Genomic DNA, 26,053 nt, shown 5'->3' on the forward strand with positions numbered 1-26,053 from the left:
ATTAGTGCAGACACTATAAAAACAGAATAGGGTGGCCCTGAATAGGGTAGTACTGAAAAAAAAAAAAAAAAAAAGACAAGAATAGGGTATAGGGTTCTGTTACTTTGATCTATCAATATTCCTGGTGTTGGGATATGTTATAGTTATTACAGTTCTAGTCTTGTCTATTTTAAAAAAATTTGTTATATACAAAAATGCCAAATACAGCTCTCTTGATAATTTGCATAGATCAAGATCATTAAGCAGTAATATCATCGAAACTCTTCTAAGAAGAGTACACATATAACTTTTCTCAATATATCTTCCTACAACTACTTACAAATAAAGTATTTGGCAGTATAGCTCATTCTTTCACTTTCTTAGACTACCATATCATGAAATTCTCTAGAACTCCCTCTTGCCTTCTTGTCTCTTCCCAATTTCTCGCAAACTCATTAAGCTGATACAATGGGTTGGTGACCTTCCTACCCTGCATCAAACAAAACAAAACAAACATAATAACTCAAAACAAACCAAATTAAAGGTGCTGAATATATGTTTTTACATAATATCTTATCACTATCCTTTCTCCTGTAGCAATTAATTTCCACTGGCTATGGGTTCTTTACTGTGTAAAATAAACTTCTAGAGTGGAAGAGTCTAACTTGTGTCAAGCACACTGTGGGGATCCAAAGATACCTGTTTCTGGTTGTATGAGATGGATGAATGTCTTGGTTTCATGCTTTTAGTATTATTATCAATGTTGAATCAAACAGATGCAAAATGACACTTCCAGCATCACTCTTTCCCCTATACTAATAATCAAAAAATAAGCACTGGCCAAGTGTCAAGGATCTGTGACAGTTGCTAAGGAATCCAAACCATATCAGTTGAAAGAGCCTCATGGACTACATAGTCTGAACTGCTCTCTGACACATCATAAGCACAGTGACACCCACTGTCTCTGCACAACAGTACTCTGTATTGATACAAAAGGGCGGGACTGTTTTGCCTAAGAGATAAGAACTACATTTTTTTAAAGTCAAATTAGATCCATCTTTTGCATGCCTGGAAAGTTACTGATACCTGTTTAGTAGAATAAAAAAATGGTGTTTTCAGCTAGCAGTATGACCTGTTCCGTTGTAAGGCCTGTGCATTTTCTTAAGGTCATAGGGGATGGCAGGTTTTAATTTTGGCTTCTAATGTTTCTTCTCTTTTCACAGAAGCCTTTCTCCCAATGCAATCTCATTTAAAATGATGAAAATACAAAGAAATCTTAAAAGTAAAATAAGAAAGTAGCTTAATAAAAACAATGGCAAAAAAAAAAAAAGTGGATTGTATGAATTAGACTCAGATCTCAAATTGAGAATATAATCCTCAGCTTCAAACCAGTTTTGAAAAGATCGCCACGGTTCCCCTCACCTGTCATAAAAACCTTTACTCAGGCAGAAATTATGCCATCAGGTTCTAGCTCCTGTTCTCCTTACTTTGGACATTTACCAACTTCCTGGATGCTCTTCTACCTTCACTGATAGCCTGTAACAGAGCTCACATTCTTCTTTTCCTTGGTATCTAACTTTCCCCTCTCTGTTGACGTTTTCACTGCCATTTTGACAAGCTCAGGCCTTCCTATTTCTTTTTCCCCATATTTCTTATTGGTGCACTGTAATTAGTGGGATTTGTTGTTACATACTTATGTATGTACAGAACAATAACTCTCCAATTCTTTGAAAAATAAAACAGTTTTCCACATTCTCTTCCAGAATACTGGATATACTTAATATTTTGTATACCATGGCTAGAACATTTTTAAGTGCAAATCCAGTCATGTGGCTTGCTGCTGAAATGCTAGCAAATTCTCCCTATTGCATAGATAATATAACCTCAGTGCCAGTCCTTGTCGTCTCATCTTGTCCCCCACTCCAGCTAACACCTGGGCTTCTGTTCTCTAACAACACTGGACCTAACTCCTGACATGCACTCTGATCTACTGCCGCTGAACATCCTGTTTTCTCTGCCTGTGAATTCCCTTTCTCACCACTAAAATATTTTTCCTTCAGCTACTGATTTAAATGTCACTTCTGCAGGTGTGACATTATGACATATATCCCTTGGTTTTAGCCCATGGCGCCTGACTCGTTAACTCCTTCCCCAAGGTAGGACACAGAAACCAGAATTTCTTTCTCAAGGCAGGAAACTCTAATCTTCCCTCATCTTTCTTTTTTCAGAGCTGGCCAGAAAGACATTTTCTGGTCTACACTCCTTGTCCAATAGTAGGTCCTAAGGCTCTCCTGATTCCAGAAGAGTCCTACCCCATGCCCTGGAGGAAGGAATGCTGCACAGAGATGCCGGGAAGACTGCTGAAGCCCACAGCCTCTGCTGGGTTTCTCCTCCCAGTCTATTGCCTAACACATGCAATGGCGCCTCTGCAAAAACCCAGAGGACAGAGCTCCGAGCTTGTAGGTCATGGAAGGTAAACATGGTAAACATGGAAGGTTCCCGAAGGGTGATGCCTGGGGAAGGCACAGAAGTACCCCTTCCTACACTTCACCCTGAGCATCTCTTCATCCATAATACCCTCCATAATCAACTAGAAAATGCAAGTGGTTCCCCAAGTTCTGTGAGGAGCTCAAGCAAATCATCAAACCCAAGAAAAGGGTTATGGGAACCCTACTGACTGCCAGGGGTCAGACGCACAGGTAAAGCAACCTGTGGCTCCCGGCTGACAGCTAGAGGGAGTGGAGGGCGCGGAGCAGGGAGCAGTCTTGAGACTGAGTCCTCACAGGAACCTTGCAGGAAGGATCTCCAGCGTCTCCAGGTAGGAAGTGTCAGAACTGAATTGAATTTGAGGACACCCCATTGGTGTCCGCTGCAGAACTGATTGCTAACTTGCTGGTGGTGAGAAATCCTTACACATGGGTCTCAGAGTCTTTTGCCACGACTGTGGTATGAGAGCAGAGGAAAAACAAGACAAACAATTTGTTTTTCCAACATACCACAGAGCAGCCTTCCCTGTCTCCCACTCCCAATCTTCTTCTTTCTCCAAACCTTGTTCTGAGGGTTCAATTGCTCATGCTCATAGTTTGGCAATAATCTAAAAGTTTATCAAATCCACTATGATAATATTTATTCATTTTTTTTGGCAGTCCCTTCTCCATGAACCCCGACCGTCTGCATTGTCAGCTTAACAATAAAAATTGCTTTTAAAAGCTTAAAGATGGATTGTGCCAACAAGTTAAGGTAACCTTATCCTTAGGCTGGGGTTCATGATTCCTGACTGTCCTGCTCGGTTTTTATAGCTATCCCACCCATAGTAAATACACTCAAAGTCATCGAATTAGATAAACTGCATTTTCTAATCTGATAAGCACTCACAGGGGCAGCCTGTTTGAAGTCTTGACTCAGCACTTTTTTTCAAAGAGAATCAAACAGAACTTTGAATTCCAAAAATCTGTGTGTCCCAAGATAGTCCTTTTGTTTGACTGCAAATGCTCTCAGCTAATGTAAAGCAAAGTAAAATGCTATTCTGACAGATAATACCATCAGACGACTGTTCAATGGTTATCATTCAAAGTTAACCACATTCAAAAAAAGGGAAAGCCCCCACCTTGTAAAGGAAGTAAAGCAACTGAAGGGTGAAGCGTTAACTACACATTTGCAACAGCAAAGCAAATAAGGTACTCACGCATGTCACCAAAGGCCCCCTTTGTCACTTTGGTGGCACGTAACACCACCACTGTGAATTTATGGGAGTACTGGTGCTCCACCTAGAAATAAAATGAGAGAAAATTTAAGTAAGCTTTCATGGTAGAATATCATTGCTTCCTTGACAACGATTAAAAATAATCTAGTTGGAAATCAGTAACATGCATACCAGAAACATTCTTGGATGCTAAGGTTGGTCCTTTCTCAACTTTCTCTTCTCTCCCACCACAGAATCATTGAGACAGACGTTTAGATCATGTTTCAAAACGTCAGACACGGCAGCTTGACTATTAGCACTTCTTTGCTGTCAGGTTTAACAAGTCTTTGGGGGAATGTAAATCAGGGCTTCAGGCATTCCAGGAGCACAAGCAGGCTTTGTACTGGCTGACTGGGAAAGCCTGGCTGGAAAGGTGATCTCAGAGCAAGACCTTTGCCACACTCAGAATTGTGTTGTTGCTGTTCACCACCAATCAAAAGCCTTTTCTGCATGACATTTCTAGAGCAGCTTGGGGAGCCAAGCCTACACAGGGACTACTTACATTAACTTCAATGCATTTGTTATTAACCCATATGCAATAATTTTAAAGTCTTTATTAACATAATAGATTGTATGCACGTGGTAAATATTAGCAGGTAGAAGATTTTATTAAACACCTCACCTAAATGGAAATAGGTTATGAAACAGCCCTACTCAGTGAGAATGGGGAAGCAAGAATTCACATAGTGTCAAGAGAACTGAAACACGACAAAAATCTTTGAAAGCTCAAACCATTTTTTTCATTTTCATGTTACGAAAGTTCACCTCACCAAATTCTAATAAACTTATCTAATGGGTTAAAATTCATCAATTAAATAAAAAGAAACAAGGACAATGATACCACTGTGAAGTAATAACGATCTAAAAAGCAAGAAGATGCAAAAACACCATAAAGAGGTTGGATTCATAAAGATTGAAAAGATTAGTCAAGTCAGTTATTTTTTAACCAAGGTACTTAAGGGAGGAAGGGAGGGCTGGACGTGGGGGGAGGGGAAAGGGGGAGGGGGGAGGAACAATTTACTAATTTCAGAAATGAAATAGAAAACAAAAATTTTAAATGTATAAATAAAAATAAAAGAAATAGAGGCCATCGCTATAGATCCTATGGGTATTAAAAGCATAATAAAAGGAATACTAGGAACAACTCTATGCTCACAGATTTGATAACCTAGATAAAATGAAAAAATTCCTTGGGGGAGACAATCAACCAAAACTCACACAAAATAAACAGGTCATCTGAATAGGCTGTTTAACATTAATGAAATTAAATTAATAACTTTCCAAACCAGGAAATATCAGATCCACCTGAGTTCACTGGTGAATTCTATGAAACATTTAAGGAAAAATTCCCTCAACTCCCTATAGTGTCTTCCAGAAAGAAGAAGGAGAGGGAATAGCTTTTAATTAATTGTAGAAGGGCAGCATTACCTTAATTCCAAAACCATTCAAAGGCATTATAAGAAAATAAAATTACAGACTAATATTTCTTGTAAGCGTAGATGCAAAACTACTAAAAATGTTAGTGAATTGAATCAAACAATGTATTAAAAGAATTGCACACCAAGGTCAAGTGGAATTTATACCAAATATGCAAGGCTTGTTCAATATTTGAAAGGCAAATAATATAACCTCTCATAGCAACAAGACAGAAAAAGAAAAATTGCATGATCACACTTCTAGACCAATAAAAAGCATTTGACAAAATTCAACCTTGATTCAAGATTTAAAAAAAAAAACTTTAAGCAAGCTAAGATAGAAGAAAACTTCCTCAATTTGATAAAGAACATCTTCAAAAAGCATACAATATGGGGCTGGAGTTGTGGCTCAGTGGTAGAGCACTTGCTTAGCACATGTGAGGCACTGGGTTTGAGACTCAGTACCACATGGAAGTAAATAAATAAAATAAAGATATTGTATCCATCTGTTGAGAGCCACAGTTAAGTCGGAATGACACCTGGCATTTTGCCAGAGGGAATGGTTGAAAAGTGACCCTGCTCTGGGAATAGGGCAGCTCCGGGATTAAGGCGGATCCTGCTGCCTCGGGCACCCGCTACTTTGGAGTTCCCTTTGAGTTCTCACCGGTTCCGTGAGAATTGGCACACGGAGCCCGGTGGAGGGAGGAGGGAGTGTGTTCCCGGGAAGTGTGTGTAGAGTGCCGGTGAGAGTTCCAGAATAAAGAGTTGCTGTTTGAACCTACAAGGCTTTGTGGCGTCTTGGTTATTTGTGCCCAGCCAGACTGCGGCATCCATCTACAATTAAAAATATTTTTTATAAAAACATACAATAATTAATATCATACTTAATGATATGAAATTAGAAGCTTTCCTGCAAAGATCAGGAACAAGGAAAGGATGTTCCCTCTCATCACTCCTTTTCAACATGGTACTAGAAGCCTTAGCTCATGCAATAAGACAGAAAAGAAAAGAAACAAAAGGTATACAGATTAGGAAAGAAGGGAAAACTGCCATTGTTCACAGATTACATGATTATCTATGCAGAAAATGCAAGAAAAGCTATTTTTTAAAAAATCCTGGAACTAATAAGTAATTATAGCAATTTTGCAGGCCATAAAGTTAATATAAAAAGTCAATCATTTTCTTATATACCCAGCAATAAACAAGTGGATTTTAAACATAATCCCATTAATATTAGCACCCCCCCAGGACTAGAATACTAAATTATAAATCTAACAAAGTAAATATAAGATCTATATAAGAAAAACTACAAAACTTGTAATAAAAGAAATCAGACAGGAACTAATAAATGTTCATGGATAGGAAGACTGGATATTGTCAAGATGTCATGCTATAAACAACTTGATATATAGAATCAACACAGTTCCAATCAAAATCATTGCAAATTATTTTGGAGGAATGATAAATTGATTCTAAAACTTATATAGAAGGGCATAAGACCTAGAATAGCATACACTATGTTTAAGGAGAAGAAAGCTGAACTACTGACACTACCTGACTTTGAGACTACAATAAAGCTTCAGTAACCATTGGCAGTGGAGTGCTAGTGAAAGAATAGACAAATGAATCAATGGGAGAAAATACAGCATCCAGAAATAGGCTCACAAAAAAATAGTTAACTAATCTTTGTCATAAAACAAAAGCAACAAAATGAAAAGAAAAAAGTGAGCTGGGCGCAGGGGTACATGCCTATAATCCCAGTGGCTCAAGAGGTGGAGGCAGGAGGATCGCGAGTTCAAAGCCAGCCTCAGCATGGTGAGGCACTAAGCAACTCAGTGAGACACTATCTCTAAATAAACCACAATATCAGACTGGGGATGTGGCTCAGTGGCCAAGTGCCCCTGAGTTCAATCCCTAGTACCTGCTCCCCCCGCCAAAAAAAGAAAAAACTCATTTTAACAAATGATGCTATAACAACTGAATATCCACAAGAAAAACAAATGGATAAATTTAGACAAATGATACCTGGGCTTGAAATAAGATAGAAAATGCCTTTGAAAACCAACTTAGGGGTTAGCTTTCTCCACTAAAGAGACAGTCTCAATAGTAACACTCTCCCTGCCCTCTCTCTCTCTCTGCATACACACACATGTAAAATTTTGTTCCCCCCAACATCTGTGCTCTTTCTCTATATCTTAGAACTTCTTCTAACACTACATGAGTTTCAAATGACTAAAACTCCCTTTTAACATAAAAATTATGTGCAATACTTTTACCTATTATTATTTAATAGATTGGTTTTGAGATTGCTACAAGCATACTCATATGTCAGATATTATAAATAGCATACAGAAAGATGTTATTATTCTACTAGATGTCAATTATCATTTAATATTTCCAACATCCCTCTTATAATAATTATTGTAAATAATAATGATTGTTATCATAGATAACAAGTATTATTTTAAATAAAAATATTGTGTACTATTTATATTTTGTAGATCAGTAAAGTGAGATTCTAAGAAGCTAGGTGATTTCCCAGTAACCCATGGATTGATCATAAGTGGTAAAATTTTATTAGATTCCAATCTTGTTGTCCTCCTTACATCCCTTTAGTTTCACAGAGAATAATAAAACCAACACCAATAGTTTTAATAGTAATAATAACTGCTTCTATTTATTTAAGTGACATAGATAGTTACAATCTAGTTTGTATGTGATATCTATAGTTGATCTAGCTAATGATCTAGTAATTGGCCTTATTTTACCCATTCAGCTCTTTCTAATCTGTGTTCCTTTGTATCAGCCTTGATTCTGTCTGAACTATAATAAATGAAATGCTCTTATACTATGATTAATACTTGACTATAATAAATGAAATACTCTTATCCTGTGAGATGAAATGCTCTTATACTATTCACAGAATATAAGCATACATTTACCACTGTATTGGTTTTTAAAAGTTAATTTTGGAAAAATCAGAAGTCTTCAGATCCCCTCTAAATTATTTTCAGAACAGGAATGTCAAAATCTCTGACCATCTCTTTCTGAGAACTGAAAGGATTAATAAGAGTGTACCCATAAAGTGAGTTCAGTACACATTCTTAGAGAAAGGTGTTGTTTCAATAAATAAAAATAATCTTTTGAGAATGCTTTTCCATATTTCCTGAGGCCAATATTGCATATCATTTCAAACTATTTCAGACTGGGCTAGGTTCTGACTTGAATAGGACATTTTTGGTTGAAATGATATTGAATCCACAACCAGTGCTCCCCAGGAGAAACCAGTGAGTCAAGACACTGCAAGACGGTAGTTAGCAGGGGAAATGCCACATTTCTATTGAGATATAAAAATCTAAGATCAATCCACTGACTCAGTCACCAAGAGGAAGGACTGCATAAGGAAGGTGTTACCTTACTTTGAGAATCTGACTTCATCCATAATCTTTTTCAGAGTGAAACTCAAGACATTTTCACTTTTTCTTTTCACAATTACAATTTCCCACACATTAGGAAAACACCTACTGTATTAAGTTCATTCTGGAGAAATTGCATTGATATCTGCAACTAAAATGACGAGGCCCTGAAAAAGAGAAGCAATTCTTACCAACCCACGTGATGACTTTCCAATGGTAAAAATTCTATTGTTCCAAACCCCAAAGAAACGATCACAAAATAATCTGGTTGGAAAGAAGATAGATTCTGTGTGTAAAATTATTTTTTCTCTACTCAATTACCATTCCAAACCCAAACGAAAACTAACACAAGACCTACAGCATATTATTACTAACTCCAGAGATAGTGATCACTACAGGCAACCTCAGCAACAGGCAATGCAAACAGATTTCAGAAATGCTTTAAAATGCATTGATGTTATCCCAAAATCATGGGTTTTTTTGTGTTTTTTTTTCTGTTTACTTATTTTTCAGTTTTACTTCCTTGTGTGGAGTTTCACTCTGATACAAGTAAAAAGCACAGGCATCCTGCTCTTGTTTTCTCACTTCTTTTTAAGAATCATCAATATGGTCTATTTATAGTCTCCATTGCTACCAATGCCTTATGTGCTCTCAGTCATGGGTCAGCCACATGGGTTGACAAATTATCCCAAAGTGATGTCCAAAACACCTAATTAGGCAGCAGAATTTGTCAGCTCTAGCAGACATTATTAAAAGAAAAATCATCATCAGAAATATGACTTGAGATTCATCTCCCCCAGGAGCAAGAAATTTGTCAACTTGTGCAATAGGTATGCACATCAAATTTAGTAATACACACACAAGTAAATATAGAGTATACTCTAAAAGCAATAAGAATTTCAAGTCCTACTTTAATCAAGATTACAGAGACTGCTCTATCAATGAGAATCAGTGCATCAAATATTTGATGGTGTCAGCTTGGGTCTAAAATACTCATTTAATGACATATTCACCATGAGTTTATAGTAACTGTAATATCCTCAAGATACCTAAAATAAAACAGTCACCCAAATTTTGAGTACCTAAACTGAAATTACAGTGTAGACTCTTCTCTGAGAGCAGTAGGCTCTGTGTTCTCCCAGGAAGAATCATGGTTGAGAGAAGATAGTGAAGGACAGGTATAGCTTCACTCCCTGAGGGAGCTCATTAGAACACATAAAACAGCACATACATTTGAAAGATTTTCTCACACATTCTTAAAAACATTTGGGGGAGCAGTCACACTTATTCAGTTTAGAATAATTGGTCTAAATGATATGCCATGTTCATTCAGATGTAAGATGTCACTACACTGATGACTTCAATGGAAGAAGGATGGTTGGATATGATCAATACCTGTTGTATGTACGCAGATAGGGAAACACCACATGGAATCCCATTATATGTACAATTAGTAAGTATTAATTTAAAATTATAATAAAAAACTCCCCAACCTACATCATATGATTAACCAGCCAAATTTAGTGAGATATATATATCTCACTAAATTATATATATACATATATACATATATTTAAATTGGCAGCCCATTTTTGTGTAATACAGGTTACCCAGAAACAACCAACCTGCAACTAGGATTTAAAGTGTTCCAAACTGCTAACTTCCCCAGGAACCTTACTTCAAGACCACAAAGCAGCACAACTACTAACAGGCATAAAAACAGATCCAATGATAGAACAACTATACCACACTACAATGTTCAAGGAAGTGAAAACCGCATTGGAAGATGACTATTTAAAAAATGGCTGGGAAGATTTTTAAAAGAACCAAATAGAAATTTAAGAACTGAAAAATAAATTTGTTGACCTAGGGATTTCCGATCTATGTCCTGTGATAAAGAAGCAGGAATGTAAATATTACTTTGTGTACTTTTGTTTCCAAAGAGAGGCTTGTGGAAAGGCAGGTCTGGTATCAAAGAAAAGGATAGGAACGGACTAATCAGCAGCGACGATGATAAATTTTGTGCATCAATCTGAGTAGACTGGAGGGTGCCCAGATTAAACATTTTTCCTGGGTAAGAATGATTAGCATTTCTTGCGGATGATCAGCATTTGAATTGGTAGATCAGGTAAAGTGGACTACGCTCCCCGGTGCCCCTCCCCAATCTGTTGAGGGGACCTGGGTAGAACAAAAGACAGGAAAGAAAAATTCACCCCCTTTTCCCTATTTTATCCTTTGAACTGGGACAATTCATTTCATCTTTTCAGTTCTTCACTTGGGGTTTACACCATCCGCTTCCCTGATTCTCAGCCGAGGAATGAATTACATTACCAGCTTGCCTGGGTCTTCAGCTAGAGAAGGTAGGTCATGTGACTGCTCGGCCTCCACAGTCATGTGAGGCAAACCCTCCTGACTAATTAATTAATGCCTCCTTTTGCTTTTGTTTTCCAGAGAACCCTGACAAATACAGGAGCCTTCCTCTTCCTCACTTTCTAGATTTATTAGTGTTCACAGAAAATAAACTGTTCATCATAAAACTCATTATTATTTGTGGACAGTGCTGTATTTCTGCAGTAATTAGTTAGTGACCCTTACATGTATGAATTCCCAGTAGCAGCATCTTACTTTCTGACTTCCCTGGAAATACCTTACTTTTTTTTTTTTGTCTCAAAAAAATAATCTTGTGCAAATACCCAGTTACTATTTATAAAGGCCCTGTGAGGCAGACATATGAGGTACTACTCATACCCTGTTTTCCAAATGTGGCAGAGTCCAAGTGCTCATGAGCACGTAACTGGTCAGACAAGAAGGGGCACTGGAACACTAGTTCTTTGATTACTTATCCAGTGGTGGTGTTTTTTTCCTATGTTACTGTAATAATCTGGAATAATACTTTTCTACTTCCAGTCATTCTGCAATGGTGTTTTTAAAGGACCTTCCACATGGGGTTGACTGTCTCTAACACGAAGACAACCTCAGTTTCTGTGGATGTGGGCTGTGGCTCTCTATTGCTAATAGGTTGTTGGAAGAGGTGTGGATTTTTTCATCCCAAGGACATGACTCATATTTTCAGAGTAAAAAGATGGAAATTTTCATAAATCTTTTATAATTGATCTCTTCCATATAAAGTTGATGACTCCCTGGTCCAAGAAAAAAATAAAAAATAAAAAGGCACAAGTATCTTTAAAGTTGGAAAGCACCTCAAGACAACTCTAGACAAATAGGAATTAAATTGTATCACATTCTTATCACTCCTTCTTAAAAGTTAGCACCATTGGAAACTAGAGAGCTTGCTGGCTGCAAACTGCGACCTCAGCCCCCAGGATTCTTCATCATGTCCCTGCATCACAGTTATGGTGACAATAAGTCCAATCTTTTGTGCCTTGAGGCTGCCAAAGGGTGCTGGCCTGCCTGCCACCAAGTGCTCATTACAAGCCAGCTGGCTTGATTTTCCCCCATCTCTCCAATCGTTACGAATACTGTTTCATGTTGAATGTGTTCACTTACATATTTTGAAAAAAATCTTTCTGTGAAAACCAGAGCAGGGCATTATTTTTTTATTAAAATAATTTATACCTAAACATGCACACAGTTTTGTTTTGTTTTGATGTACACAGAGCAAGAACAAGACGACTGAAGAAAGCCGTGCAGCTCACAGGATCCTTTTTATTTTTTCAAAAAGGATAAAGATTAGAATACTACTTGAATGCCTACCTCCAGTGTTGGAGAAAATAAAGAAAAATGTGATACAGATTTGTGAGGTTTGCACATTTCATCATATTAATATGCCACATAGGTGATTACTATGGTCTTATTACTAAGTTAATAAAATTTGCAGGAAAAGATGCTAGTACTGAACCTTAAAATATCATCTGCAGTTTGATTTTTAAACACATACTAAGCATAGGCTTCATACTCAAAGAAGGACCAAATGGTCAGTTCAAAGATATCCAATAAGAGATGTGCAGGGGTGGTACAGCATTCAGTTATAAGGCCTCATTAGGCCAGGTAGAGGACTGAAGTTCATTCAAAGTAATAATGTTCTTTGAAAACTGCTATGCTTTAACTATACTAAATATCTTTCATTTTTTTTAATCATGCACGTTCTTACCTCCAGACTGCTTCACACATGCTTTTCCTAACTCCTACTAAATCTTCAGGTTATGGTTACAAGTCATTTACATTAATTATCCTGTTGTATGTTACGAGAGTAATCTTCATTGTATCTTACTAGAGTCCTTACTAAAAATTGTTGTAATTATAAACAAATTGTTCATCTTTTCTGCTAGAGATGGGCTCATACTAATCAAGAACTTTGTTGGAGTTTCTTTGTATACACAGTGCTTATTGACATGGATTGGTATTCAATAAATGGTAATAAGCACTCAATTAAAAATTGAAATATATATATAGATATAGAATGAATTGAAAGTCCAGATATTAGGATTGGAAATTGTTATTGGTCTTATCTCAAGCTTCAGGTCACAGAACTTAACCTATCTTTCTTCTTCCTTCTCAGTTTTGAAGGCCAGTTTCCATGTTAAAGTTTGAGGATTTACATTTATATTAAATTCTCTGACAGCTATAGAAACTACTCATCTCCCTTAAGGTGATAGAATAAGAAGCAATTAATCTATATATAAGATATAAAAACAATATGGAAAGCAGTTTTAAAACTACCTTAATTTTTCCATTCATCTACAGAAATCCATAACTGTGAAAGGAAATTAAGATATTGTTTAAGAAAACAAAGATTACCTCATAGTATTTTTTTAAAAGAAATACTGATTGTATGCTTTTTATAAGATTTGTGCTTTAAATACAAGGAAAATATATAAGTTCAAAGTAAAAGGATACATAAGCTAATTAGAGAATGTAATATAACTTCAAAATTTGAAAAACAAAAGTTAAATATGGAATATAATTTTGCACATTAAATATTTATCAACATAGATAACATATTAGGCCAAACCACATATAAACATATTAAAAAACAAAAAAATTTATGGAGTATCTTTCTGAATACAATGGAATTATATACCAATAACAAAGGCAAGTAAAAAATTATCAAGTGTTTGAAAACTAAAAAGTACATGTCTATATAATCATGTCTAAGAATAAATTACAGTGAAAGAAAATATTTGAACTGAATAATTATGAAATACCATTTCCAAACTTATAGATTAAATTTAAAATAGATGATCTACAATATAATAATAACCATTTCAAGATTCTAAAAAGAAAATATCACTCAGCCATAGTAAGAATGACTTTAGGACATTTGCCAGTAAGTGGATGGATCTGCACACTATCATGCTAAGTGAAATAAGCCAGTCCCCAAAAGCCAAAGGTTGAATATTTTCTCTGACATGTGGAAATTAACCCACAAAATGGGGTGACAGGGAGAATAGAAATTTAGTAGATTAAACAACGGGGAATGGAGGGAAGGGAGAGAAAAGAAAAGACAGGGAAATGAAAAGACAGTGGAATGACTCTGACATAATTTTCCTATGTACATACAAGAAAATATCACAGTGAATCCCACCATCATGTACATCCACAAGACAGGGTCCTATCTAGAATAAGATAAATCCTATGCTTGTATAATTATTTCAAAATGGATTTGAGTATCATGTGCAACTAAAACTAACCAATAAATTTTAAAAAATTTTAAAAGAGAAAATAAAATTGACATTATTCATCAATAATAGACATGTTTAATTTGAAAGTCCAAAGCATGTACAAAGAAACTGTTAGAATTAACAGAAATTCAGTAAGGTCACTGGATCTACAGAAATAAATTACATTTCCATATAAAAGCAACTAACTAGAAAATAAAATTTTCAAATATCATTATAATTACATTAAAACATTAAGTATCAAGAAATAAATCTCTCCATGTATATGCTTATAGATTCATAAGCACATAGACATACAAGATTTCTTACTGAAAAATTACAATATATTACTGAATGATTTAAGGTGATTTATTTTGTTTCAGATTGGATTCACAGGTTATTAATGAATTGGAAGATTCATTATCATTACTGTCATCTCTTCTCTAATTGATTTATAAAATCATTTTGATCCAATTAAAATTCTAGCAGTTTGTGCCGTGTGTGTGTGTGTGTGTGTGTGTGTGTTTAAATGGACAAACTGCCTCCAAAATGTATATGAAAACAAGGAGTAAAAATAACCATGGTAATCTTGAAGAAAGAATTGGAGGGTATACACCATCATATATAGACACATCTTAAAGGCACAGAGATTAAGAAAGATTGGTATTGGTGCAAACAGACTAATACACCAATTAGGAAATAGACCAAGCCACACATAATGGTTTTTATTTAAAGCAAATTACTACTGCCATTCAGTGAGGATATTATTGTTATCAGTAGACTAGATAAAGAGTTCGGGGTATATTCTGATAATATAACAGTATATTACAATGGGAAAGTATGGAATTTTGTGCCACATGACAATGTTAGTGAATCTCACAGATGATGTTGAATGCAGATATTTATACAAAAGTCAAAGACAAGAAAAACATGATAATAGAGATTAAATATTGGTTTGCTTTGGTAGGTTTTTTTACTGTAATAGACATGAGCCAGCCTTCTAGAGTACTTATAACGAATATTTTACCTGGGTTATGGTTTTATGGATGGAGTACACATGTAATACTTCAATTTAAAAAAAGAAAAAGAAAAAGGAGAGAGAGTTAAGTAGAGAAACTTGCAAAAGAAAACAGACGTAATCAACAGCAAGAAAACAAGAACAGAAGAAATCTGAGAAGAATCTCAAGACAAGAATGCCCAGCTGAGTCAGGGAGAGAAACTGGGAAATCATTGATTTAGCACTGAGGAATAAATTGATGAGAGCTTTCAATGAAAAGAAAGGCTGAGCCCAGTTTCCAGTGATTGTGAGCAGAAGGGAAGAAAGCACTACATAGAATTGAAACCCATTAACCCCACTATCCAGGCAGGGCAAGAAAGGAAATAGAAAGTGGAGAAGGATGTTGGATAAAAGGACATTGTTTCATTTTAAGTAAAAACGAGGCTGTGGATTATCTTAATATTCATAAATCCCATTTCTAACACAATAAATCTGAGTCTCATCTGTTGTATTTAGCAAGGAAATCTCTGGGTTTTGATCAGAAAAAAGAATGCATATTTCCCATGGAGTTTGGAAAATTACATTCTATTATTAAATTTGAATTATTCAACTCTTCACTAAAAGCTAACCAACCATAGAAGAGTTTGTTTAAACATTTCTGACTAAGGGAAAGTTTACGGAATTAATTGTCCCAGAAATGCATACCAAAACATAGCCCTGAACCCAAAAATCTGTGAATCTTCTCTTCACTGTCTTGTGAAGGATGGAACTCTACAATCTGATGATAGCTAAGTGCTAGCTTAGCTTCATTTTTTAAAATTATTCCATGAAGTTCAGTATTATCACAAATGTTTTGGTAATTTTTCCTCCTAAGTCCCTCTTCTCTAGAAACTTCCAGTGATTTAAAAAAAAAAAAAAAAGACATGTGTTAGTTTAATTATGTACTGTAGCCTGTTTTATATTAATATTATACATTAATTTTATAAATTCAATTAAAAATTCAAAGAATTATTATAGAGTTTTGCTTTATCAATAACACCAGCAATACACAGACATGGAAATATATCAGCCCCTCTCCCTGAAATAATACAAAAATAGTAAATTACTTACTATAATATGCTGGTAAGGATCTATGAAAGACATTTTGGTTTCAGTTACAGGAATTTTCACACTTCAAAGGTCTTCTTTGGCACTCCAACTTCTTCAAAGCCTACAAAAATAAACAATCACTATTGGTAAGCTTCCTCTTGGATGCAGTTTGGAGATATAAATGATGATAAGGATGAGTCTCAAAAGTGTACCCAAGGGGACCAGATGAATTGAATTTCCCACTGTGCATATGAATGAGTACACACACATGACTTAGGGAAAGAGTGAATATATTTTGATAAGTAGCATTTAATTTCCATATTTATTTGTTCAAATTTATTCTGAGTAAAATTAGGAAACTACAGGGGCTTTTTTGCTTTCATTTGCAAAGTAGTTTATGAGAAATTCATTGAAATTACGAAACACTGAAATTATTTTGGTGCCACTTATAATGGTTTCTTTTCTCAGTTGGTCAGCATTATACAAATTCACAATAAGAAATAAAGATTCTTTTACCTTAGCTATTTGTTAGGAATTTAAAATACACATTCACGTTGAATGTGAACTTTAGTAATGACATTTTTTAAAAAAAATGTTTGTTCATTATATATAAGGCAGCAGTTTATTTTAGAAGCAGTTATATGAAAATATTCTATTAGAGAAATACTCTCTTGTACTTTCTTTTCTCTTCTTCCACAATTACTCCATATTATTTAAATTAAAATAAAAATTAGTCAAAGAACATCTTTGTTATTTCATCACAAAATTTTTCCCTGAAATTTTATACAATAACACACACACACACACACTGCAACATTCTATAAGTAACATCTAATATGGAACATCTATTTAAATATTTTTATTATTTATGTAGTGTATAAATTCTGAAATATCTTTATTTCAGAATAAAACACATTTGCTTTTAAAATTTTAACGACTTATTTATTTATTTTGGTACCAGGGATTAAATCCAGGGATGCTTAACCATTCCATGCCTTTTTATTTTGAGACAGGGTCTCACTTAGTTGCTGAGGCTAACTTTGAACTCGTGATCCTCCTGCCTCAGATGGAGGCAGGGATTACAGGCAGGCGCCACCGCACATGACTCACTCTTTCTTTTTAAAATATCACCTTTTTAAAAAAATTATAAAAAGTGTTCCATGCTCATTGTTTCAATAACAAACTGCTGAACTAAATGAAGAATAAAGGACAATCATTACTATTATTCCAAGCTATTACAACATATTTTCATATATTTAGAGTAAATGGAAAAGAGAGAATTTGAGACATTTTTAACAAAAATAGGCTCTCCTCATATGCCATTGTTTTTTTAAATTCATTCCCTTCATCATTTTTTAATGTGAAATATATGAAGCAGAAATATAAGAAAGGTAAGGCCTGGGAATGTGGCTCAAGCGGTAGCGCGCTCGCCTGGCATGCATGCGGCCCGGGTTCCATCCTCAGCACCACATACAAACAAAGATGTTGTGTCTGCCGAATACTAAAAAATAAATAAATTAATAAAAAAGAAAGGTAAAAATGACCCACAGTCTCCTATTTTAAAATTATCAAAAATAAGAATACCTGGGCTGGGGATACAGCTCAGTTGGTAGAGTGCTTGCCTCACATGAAAAAGGCCCTGGGTTCAATCTCCAGCACCACACACACACACACACAAACACACACACACACACACACACCCTCTTCTTCATTTTGGTCTATTAGTCATCATTATTTTTAATCAGTAAAAGACATCTTTTAAAGTAAGACTGTTATTTACAATAATCACTTCTTATACTGATATTATATTTTATGTTTCAACATGCATTTTCATCAGACTAAAAGTGAATACAGCATCTAAAATCAATTTGTAAAATCAAGACTTTCCAGTATCCAGAACTGCAAGTAGTACATTTCCGTTCTTTACCCATTATCTAGTCAATTCTGGGTACAGCAGCACAAAGATGACTAAGACTCTATCACCTTTCTTTCTGTTATTTTGTTGGATTTGGCTATTATTTTCATGAATTTTCAGGTTTCTTTCCAGTGAAGCCTTCCCTGATCATATTATTTAAAATTGGCAGAAACCTCACTTTTCTTGTTTTATTACTAACATCTACTGCAGTTTTTATTGTATTTTTAAAAATCCATATCTTCTCTCTCCTTCATTAGAATAGCTCCATGAAGGCAGATGCTTTTGTGTTTTATTTATTGTAAAATTCCTAGACCCAATGTAGGTGCAGATGGACACTTTACACAGATATGCTAAATGAAAGAATAAGAGAATGAATCGATGGGAGACTACATTTATACAACTAAGAGAAATAATTTTCAAGCCCAGTTACGCTAACACATTTTAATCAAGCCAAGTAAAGTTCTTTTCTATGCATTCATAAGCTTGTTCATACTCACTCCTCGCCCCATCTGTATTAAAACATTTCACTATGATAATGAAATACCTGAGACTAGGTAACATATAAAGACAAGAGTTATTTTGGCTCACAGTTTGGGGCCAAGGTCAAGGGCCCACATCTGCTGATGGTCTTCCTGCTGACCAAGTCCTGTGGCAGTACATAGCATCTCAGGAAAATGCACAGGAGCATGTATGTGTTCTCCAGTCTCTCTCACAAAACCACCAGAATTCAATCATGAGGGCTCCACCTTAATGATCTTATCTAATTCTAGTCACTGCCCAAGGCCACACCTCTGTACACTATAATCACATTAAACTTCCACCCTGTTAATTTTTCATAATTGGGATTAAACTCCAACCTTGGTTTCAGAAGGAAAAAAACCCATATTCCAGGCATGGCACCATCTTACTCTGGAATACTGTTTCTCTTTTTCCTCTGATTATTTTTCCCTAATTATCTACATATTGCCAACATTCAAACATGATTATTCATGTACTATTGTATCATACTGTGCCTTTGATTGGTCTCTAAATATTCTTGAAACAACTTTTTGAATTGAAGAAGTAACAGTATAAAAAGATACAGGCCAGGGCTGGGGCTGTGGCTCAAGTGGTAGCGCGCTCGCCTGTCATGCGTGCGGCCCGGGTTCGATCCTCAGCACCACATACAAACAAAGATGTTGTGTCCGCCGAGAACTAAAAAAATAAATAAATATTAAAAAAAAAAAAAAAAAAGATACAGGCCAAACTACAATAAGGTGATTTGTGATTCTGATATTTGTAATATAAGAAATAAATATCTACACCAGGTAATATGATCCTATTTAGCACTTCTGATTATCAGGATTTTTTGAGCTATTTCTGTTAATCTTATTAATCTTACTAACATGATCAGCACTGACTTGATCTACCGTTATAGCTAATGTTTTTATGCTGATTAACTCAAGGTGTGTCTAAGCAGTTCCTGAGTCAGAACACAATTAACACTCTAGAGTTGCTGGTGGGATATAGCCTTACATGTGGCGCAATAAAAAAATCATGTGATTCACTATAACCATCCATATTTCCCTTATATCATTACTCTCAGAAGTTAACTAATTTCTGATTATAAATCCTCTTCCCAAGCATCTGATAGGCCACACAAAGCTCCTGTGCCCAAAAGCATGAGACCTTTAAACTGCTACAGTAGTAATAATTCCTCCCATTCTAGAGGTTGAAACGTCCATGTAGTTGTAAAGGCTATGCCAGGAGAGTGCTATCAGGTATTCAACACCTCAGAGAAAAATCACATCACTTTCCTCATGGAAGCAACGGCATTTATTGACAATGACGATATGGATATGGTATCTAATTGTAATTTCACATCCTGTGACCCACGTTACTCTACCGTAAAGGTGAATAGCACTATACCTTCAATATTAATAAGGACCAAATTAATTAATTAATTACAATGGAAGATATCAATAAATACTTAATGCATATCACTTTCTCCTTCAAGACAAAATTCACAGCGACTGATTAATAAAAATGTCATAGAGTCACTTGAAAAATGTACTATTGTAATCATTGTTGTGACTGTGGAAAATGAGAAAATTCTGATGCATTTATCATCCAACAAACAAATATGCAGAATATAATTTGCACTATGTAAGGTGTTTGGGAACAAATGATGAGCCCAAACCAAATGTATTATGAAACTCTGTGGCCCTGCAGACTCCAGACTTCACACCATTCATACTGGAACCTCAAGAAGTAAACAGGACCATGGTAATTGTTCTCATCAGAGTTTTTTGAGTTAAAAACAATGCATGGGCTGGGGATTGTAGCTCAGTGGTACTGTGTCTAGCAGGTGCAAGGTCCTGGGTGTGATACATAGCACCGCAATAAAAACAGCCAACAAAAAAATGGTACTAATGACGGTGGCATAGAAGAAGAGCATTTGCTGGATTCCATAGCCATTGAATTCCTAAACAGTAGTTTTATCCAAAAAAAATCTTTCATTCATTCAATCAATATGTCTTTGCAAAGTTACCTAGTCTGTGCTGGTGCTGGGAATGCAGCACTGAGAAAGGCATACCCCTTGCCTTCAAGAAATCTGACAAGTAATCTACAGGCAGCAATAAGCACAGCCTAGCATGATACTTAACACTCCTGTGGTGCTTGCTATGCTGTATGGAATCAATGTCTTCAGTTGAGGGAATCCTGAACCCTACTGTTCTATGAAAGCATGTTCCATGAGTTTCTACTCCTATCGTAGAAAGTCGGAAATCTTTACACAGCCTCCAACTATGTTTTCAAACCTATTTACTGTAAACCAAAGCAGGATAACCTTTTTCTATCACAATATGACACACAAACATTCACATACACAAGCTAAATACGGAAACAAGTTTAATATGATACTTTTACTAAGAACGATGTACACTGCTTGTTCTTTTTTTTTTTTTTTTCCTATTTCATTTGTTTAAATGCAGGTAGCAGCCCACTGAATTGATGTCATGACTCACCCGCAACAGTTTGAAAAATAAAGGCCTAAAGACTTCATGATTAGATTTCTATCTACTTCCTCATCCTTACCCCACCACTCAACTCTCTCCTTTTCTTTCTGGTACAGTCATGCTGGGTTTCTTTCCTTTCTTCAAATGTTTCATGCTGTGTCACATTTAGAGCTATAACCCACCTCTTCTATTCATCCATTTATTCAACCAATGTTCAGACCACAATTAATTATGTCAAGTATTGTTCCAGGGGCTACAGAGGCAGAAGTGAGGGTTGGATACATTTTCTCACCTCTTGGAGCTTACATTTCTAGAGGGCAATCAGAAAACAAGCAATCCAAGAAATAAATGCAACAATTCGAAATAGTTATTTATGACATGATGGAAACAAGCCAAAGGCTGAAACACAGAATAAATACAGACACCAGGCTCTGGAAAGGCACCGGCCATAGTGGGTAGAGGGGGAGTGGGTTTAGAATGCAATGTTCCCAGCAGGCAGGAGTGGAGGAAGTGAGAGAAGATAGGAGGTCGGTGAATAGTGACCAAAAGCAAAAGTAGCTTATGATGAGGTTGGAAGTAGAGGCCAGGGCAGATCACGTAGGGCCTGGTAGACAACTCCTGTGCACATGGCTAACTCTGATGCATTCATTAGGACTCAGTTTAAATGTCACTTCCACAGAGTGGCTTTCTGTGACCTTCAAAGTATATTTGGTCTATCTCCTATCAGTTCCATTTGTACTCTGGACTTCTTTAAGTCTTTCATTCCACTTACACAGATACTGTAACACAGAGATATTACACAATATCTGCTTTTCCTGAAAGAACTAAAAAATTTATAGTCAGTAACCATATTTTTTCCCTAGTATTAATCCTAGTCCTTATCACAGTGCCTGAAATATAGTAGGTTCCATGTAAAGATTTGATGGGTAGAAGTATGATAGATATTATTCAAAGTAGTGCATGTTTATGCATGAAGGGGATTCACAGAATAGAGCAAGCAGTCTCTACTGATGTTCTACTTGATCATTCTAACTATTCTTAATATCAAAGGATGCTAACTATCAATCTCCACTTGAAAAAATAAAAAGTAGAACAAGTGCTATTCCAGAAGGGGTGAGATTAGCACTAAAAATGTTTAGAGGAAATCTGTTGCTGGGACCCACAGTTTACTGTCAGCAACTTTATTTCCTCTTTTCATTTTCAACAACTCAATTCATAACTACTCTGTTCACTACCTATTAGCCACAACTATATCATGAGGCCAGTCTTGGGCAGAGAATGGAGACATCCCCACACTAAAGCCAATAGCTAGAAATAGGCTAAAGATAGCTAACTTAAAAATTCTTGTAATATTGTAATATTCTCTCTCCCTCCCACCTCTCTACATGTGCATTAGACCACTAGGTTAGAAACATTAAATATTAGCCAGGAACAGTGGCACACACCTGTAATCCCAGCAGCTAGGGAGGCTGAGGCAGGAGAATCTCAAGTTCAAAGCCAGCCTCAGCAACTTAGTGAGGCCCTAAGCAACTTAGCAAGACCCTGTCTCTAAAATAAAATATATATATAAAAAAAAGACTGGGGATGTGGCTCCATTGTTAAGTGCCTCAATTCCCAGTACAAAAAAAAAGTAAGGAATAAGGAATATTAGATATTAAATAAACATTACTCATGACATTTAATATTTTAGTTCTAGAGTAACTTTATTATTCTATCTCGATTTAACCCTTCTCCTGTTTTAATGAAACCTCATTCAGACCCATAACTTTTGTTAACTCTTAGATGTTAAAAAAATGAATTTATAAATTGAAATACCAGGTTCATTTAGAGTTGAAGCCAGAACCTATTACAGGAAAGGAGAAGCAAGGTCATTGACATTTTTCTCCTCCCCTGCCCTGGGTCTAACTCTTCTGAGCTTGATAATCTGGTTTTATCCCTCACGGTTAGAGAATGATGAAGTAGAAGAGAAAAATAGGAACAAGAAAGTAATTATTTCATGGTTTTGGGCCTTGTATGAGTTACAGCTATTTCTTTCCCTTATGGATGCTTCCTGCTGCCTCTTTTGAGTAGTCTAGTTTTAAGGTCCCCTCTCTATGTTCCTTGACCTATCCAAATGCATCTCTGCTCTAGTTGGGAACTTGTGTGCCCTTCAACAACCCAGTGCATCCTGTGGTTCACATACAGTTTTCTTTTCCAGAGGTTCTTTCATGCCACTAGATAAACCACTTGAAGACCTTTTAGTCCATGGGAACACTCATAAGTGCTTCCTTTCTTCCCATATACCTGAGAATACAATTATTTCAATAATGAAACTCTCTAGTACTATCTGTGTACCTTTGTATATTTCAAGCTGGGCTACCTGCTAGCTTACTAAAGGATGCACATATTAAATCTTCTCATGAGCTTTCTAAGAAGTCTCCTTTTAAAGACCCTCTCTAGATTGGAAGTTAGGAAGTATTTTCCTTCCTATTTATCTCCCCAAGACAAAGAGGATTGTACTTATAGCAGTGCCCTCCAAAAATAAACAAATAAATAAATAAATGACAACACCAAAAGCCTTCCAAAATTTTCCCCACATCTCTACTTTATTCCTCCAACATACATGAAGTAGGAAAGTTTTTCATTTATATAATACTCATTGGTCTGGCTTTTTTTTTCTAAAATGTAAAGAGTAGGTTGTTTCACAATCCAGTGTATTATTTTGCATCTTAAGTTTTATGTCTTAGAGAATTAGTCAAAGTTTCCAGTTCAAAGTTGAAAACATAGGTGGACCAACTTCCAAAATGGCGGAATGAGAAACTTAGGAAACCCTCTCCCCAGAAGGCATTGACAAAAATCATGCAGAATTATTATAAGCAACCACTTAGGAACTGGAAGCTGACCAAAAGGTATACAACAAAATGAAAGTATTTATTATTATTTTTAAGTATGCTAAACCTCAAGAACAATAAAATTCTGCCATTATAGGAATGGGTTCCTCCTACTCTCCCCCAGTTCCTCAGCATGAAGTTCTAACTGAGAAGGCGGGGAAGCCCTGAGAATCTATAGGTCTGCTGACTTGCTGACCAGAGTTGGGTATAACTGTGTTTGGAGCAGGAAAATTCCACATCCTGGAAGACAAAGAGAAAAAGACAAAGAGATCACAGTCGCCAATAACCATGGAAGTACAGTGCTAGCATGGGATCCATAATGGTTGGACCACACAACAAAATAACAGATCAGCCAGGAAGTTCAAAGGCAGATCTAAAGAAAGTGACAATTAAAGAAAGCTTTGCCAAGGCCCAAGTGATTCCTGGGGGTCTGAAAGGCTGTGGGTACACAAAATGTTACTAAGTGTGAGGCCTCATGAAAGCAGAAAGCAACTGTCAGGGAGCACTTATAAACTCCCTGAACTTCAAAAGCATTTCCAAAGCCACATGAAGCCCAAATGGCAGAGTGGAAGACATACTCAAGATGTGTAAGCAAGTCTCTGGTGGCTCACTGAATAACAGCTTCACTATGCTTACCTAGGAGTAACCCTTAGGAAAACAAGCCTAAGAGTAAAAATAAGAATTACAAACAAACAAAACATCTGAATAGGCACCACAGAGAATGAACACTGCACAAGACTCCTGAGAGCAAGTTAAGGAAAGTCACTGAAACAAACCAAGAGCAACCATAATTCCCCCCAGAGGAAAGATCCAAATAGCTTCCAAAGATGCCACGATATATATTCTAGACCTAATATGCAATCTAAAATTTCCAGTTTTCAAAAATAATAATGAATATAAACAACAAAAACAGTGTGCACTCTACATAGGACAGTCCCAGAGCAAGAGAAGAGAGGAGAAAAAAAATAAGACAACAAATAATGGATGAAATGTCTCAAAACTGATTTAAAACACATCAAAAAGCTCCAATTGTTCTAACCGGGATAAATACAAAAAGAGATCTCATCAAGACACATCACAGTCAATGTGTTAAGTCAAAGACAAAAAGGAAAATCTTGAGAAAAAAAAAGAGAAAAAAATCACTCCTAACAGACATGGAAACCAAAATCAGATTAACAGATGACTTTTCAACAGAACCAAAGGAGGCCAGAAGGCAATAGGAAGACATATTCAAGCTCCTTAAAGAAGAAAGCTAGAGTAGAATGAATCAGACATAACTTTCCTATGTTAATATATGAATACATGACTAGGGAAACTCCCCACCATGTTAAACCACAAGAATGGGATCCTAATTAGAATAAGGTATACTCCACATATATATAACACGTCAAAATATACTCTACTGTCATGCATATCTAAAAAGAACAAATGAAAATTTTTGAAAAAAAAAATAAAGCTGTAAACCAAGAATAGATTATCCACCAAAACTATCTTTTAAAGAAGAGAAATTTAGCTATTGCCACATCAATAAAGATAGAGAGAATTCGTTGCTAGAAGACAAGCATTATTAAAAATAGTAAAGGAAGAGGGATGTAGCTCAGTGGTAGAATACTAGCCTACCTTCCATGAGGACCTGGGATAAATCCCCAGCACCACAAAAAAAGAAAAAAGGAGAAGAAGAAAAAGAAAAAGAAAGAAAAGAAATAGTAAAGAAAGTTCTTCAGGCTGAAAAAAAAGCGATAGCAAACCAGTAACTGAAGTGCACCCAAAGCAAGAGAGAGAGCACCAATAAAGACCAATAAAGTTAATTATTTCAATTTTTTAAACTGACACATATTTTTTTCTGTTTTTTTAACTGATACATAAGTCAATTCTATAAAATAATAATTATAAAACTGTATTGTTGGGCTTATTTAAATATGTAACATATATAGCACAAAAAAAGAAGGAATGGAACCATTTGGGGACAAGAAAATAATACCAAGTGGTAACTGAACCACAGGAAGAAATTAAAAG

The 26,053-nt window shown here is 35.8% G+C and overlaps 1 protein-coding gene across 1 annotated transcript in view; it reads right to left on the reverse strand.

Annotated features, from left to right (window-relative positions):
- Positions 1-26,053, reverse strand: part of Pla2g4a (phospholipase A2 group IVA) — a 127,615-nt gene that overhangs the window by 86,440 nt on the left and 15,122 nt on the right. Inside the window, exons 2-3 of the mRNA XM_027935024.3 lie at positions 16,278-16,377; positions 3,665-3,746 (exon numbers count right to left, since the gene is read on the reverse strand). Coding sequence (XP_027790825.2) covers positions 3,665-3,746; positions 16,278-16,310 — 115 coding nt within the window. The 5' untranslated portion in view covers positions 16,311-16,377. The remainder of the gene's footprint in view (positions 1-3,664; positions 3,747-16,277; positions 16,378-26,053) is intronic.

The sequence above is a fragment of the Marmota flaviventris genome, chromosome 12, assembly GCF_047511675.1.
Source record: "Marmota flaviventris isolate mMarFla1 chromosome 12, mMarFla1.hap1, whole genome shotgun sequence".
NCBI classification, from domain to species: domain Eukaryota; kingdom Metazoa; phylum Chordata; class Mammalia; order Rodentia; family Sciuridae; genus Marmota; species Marmota flaviventris.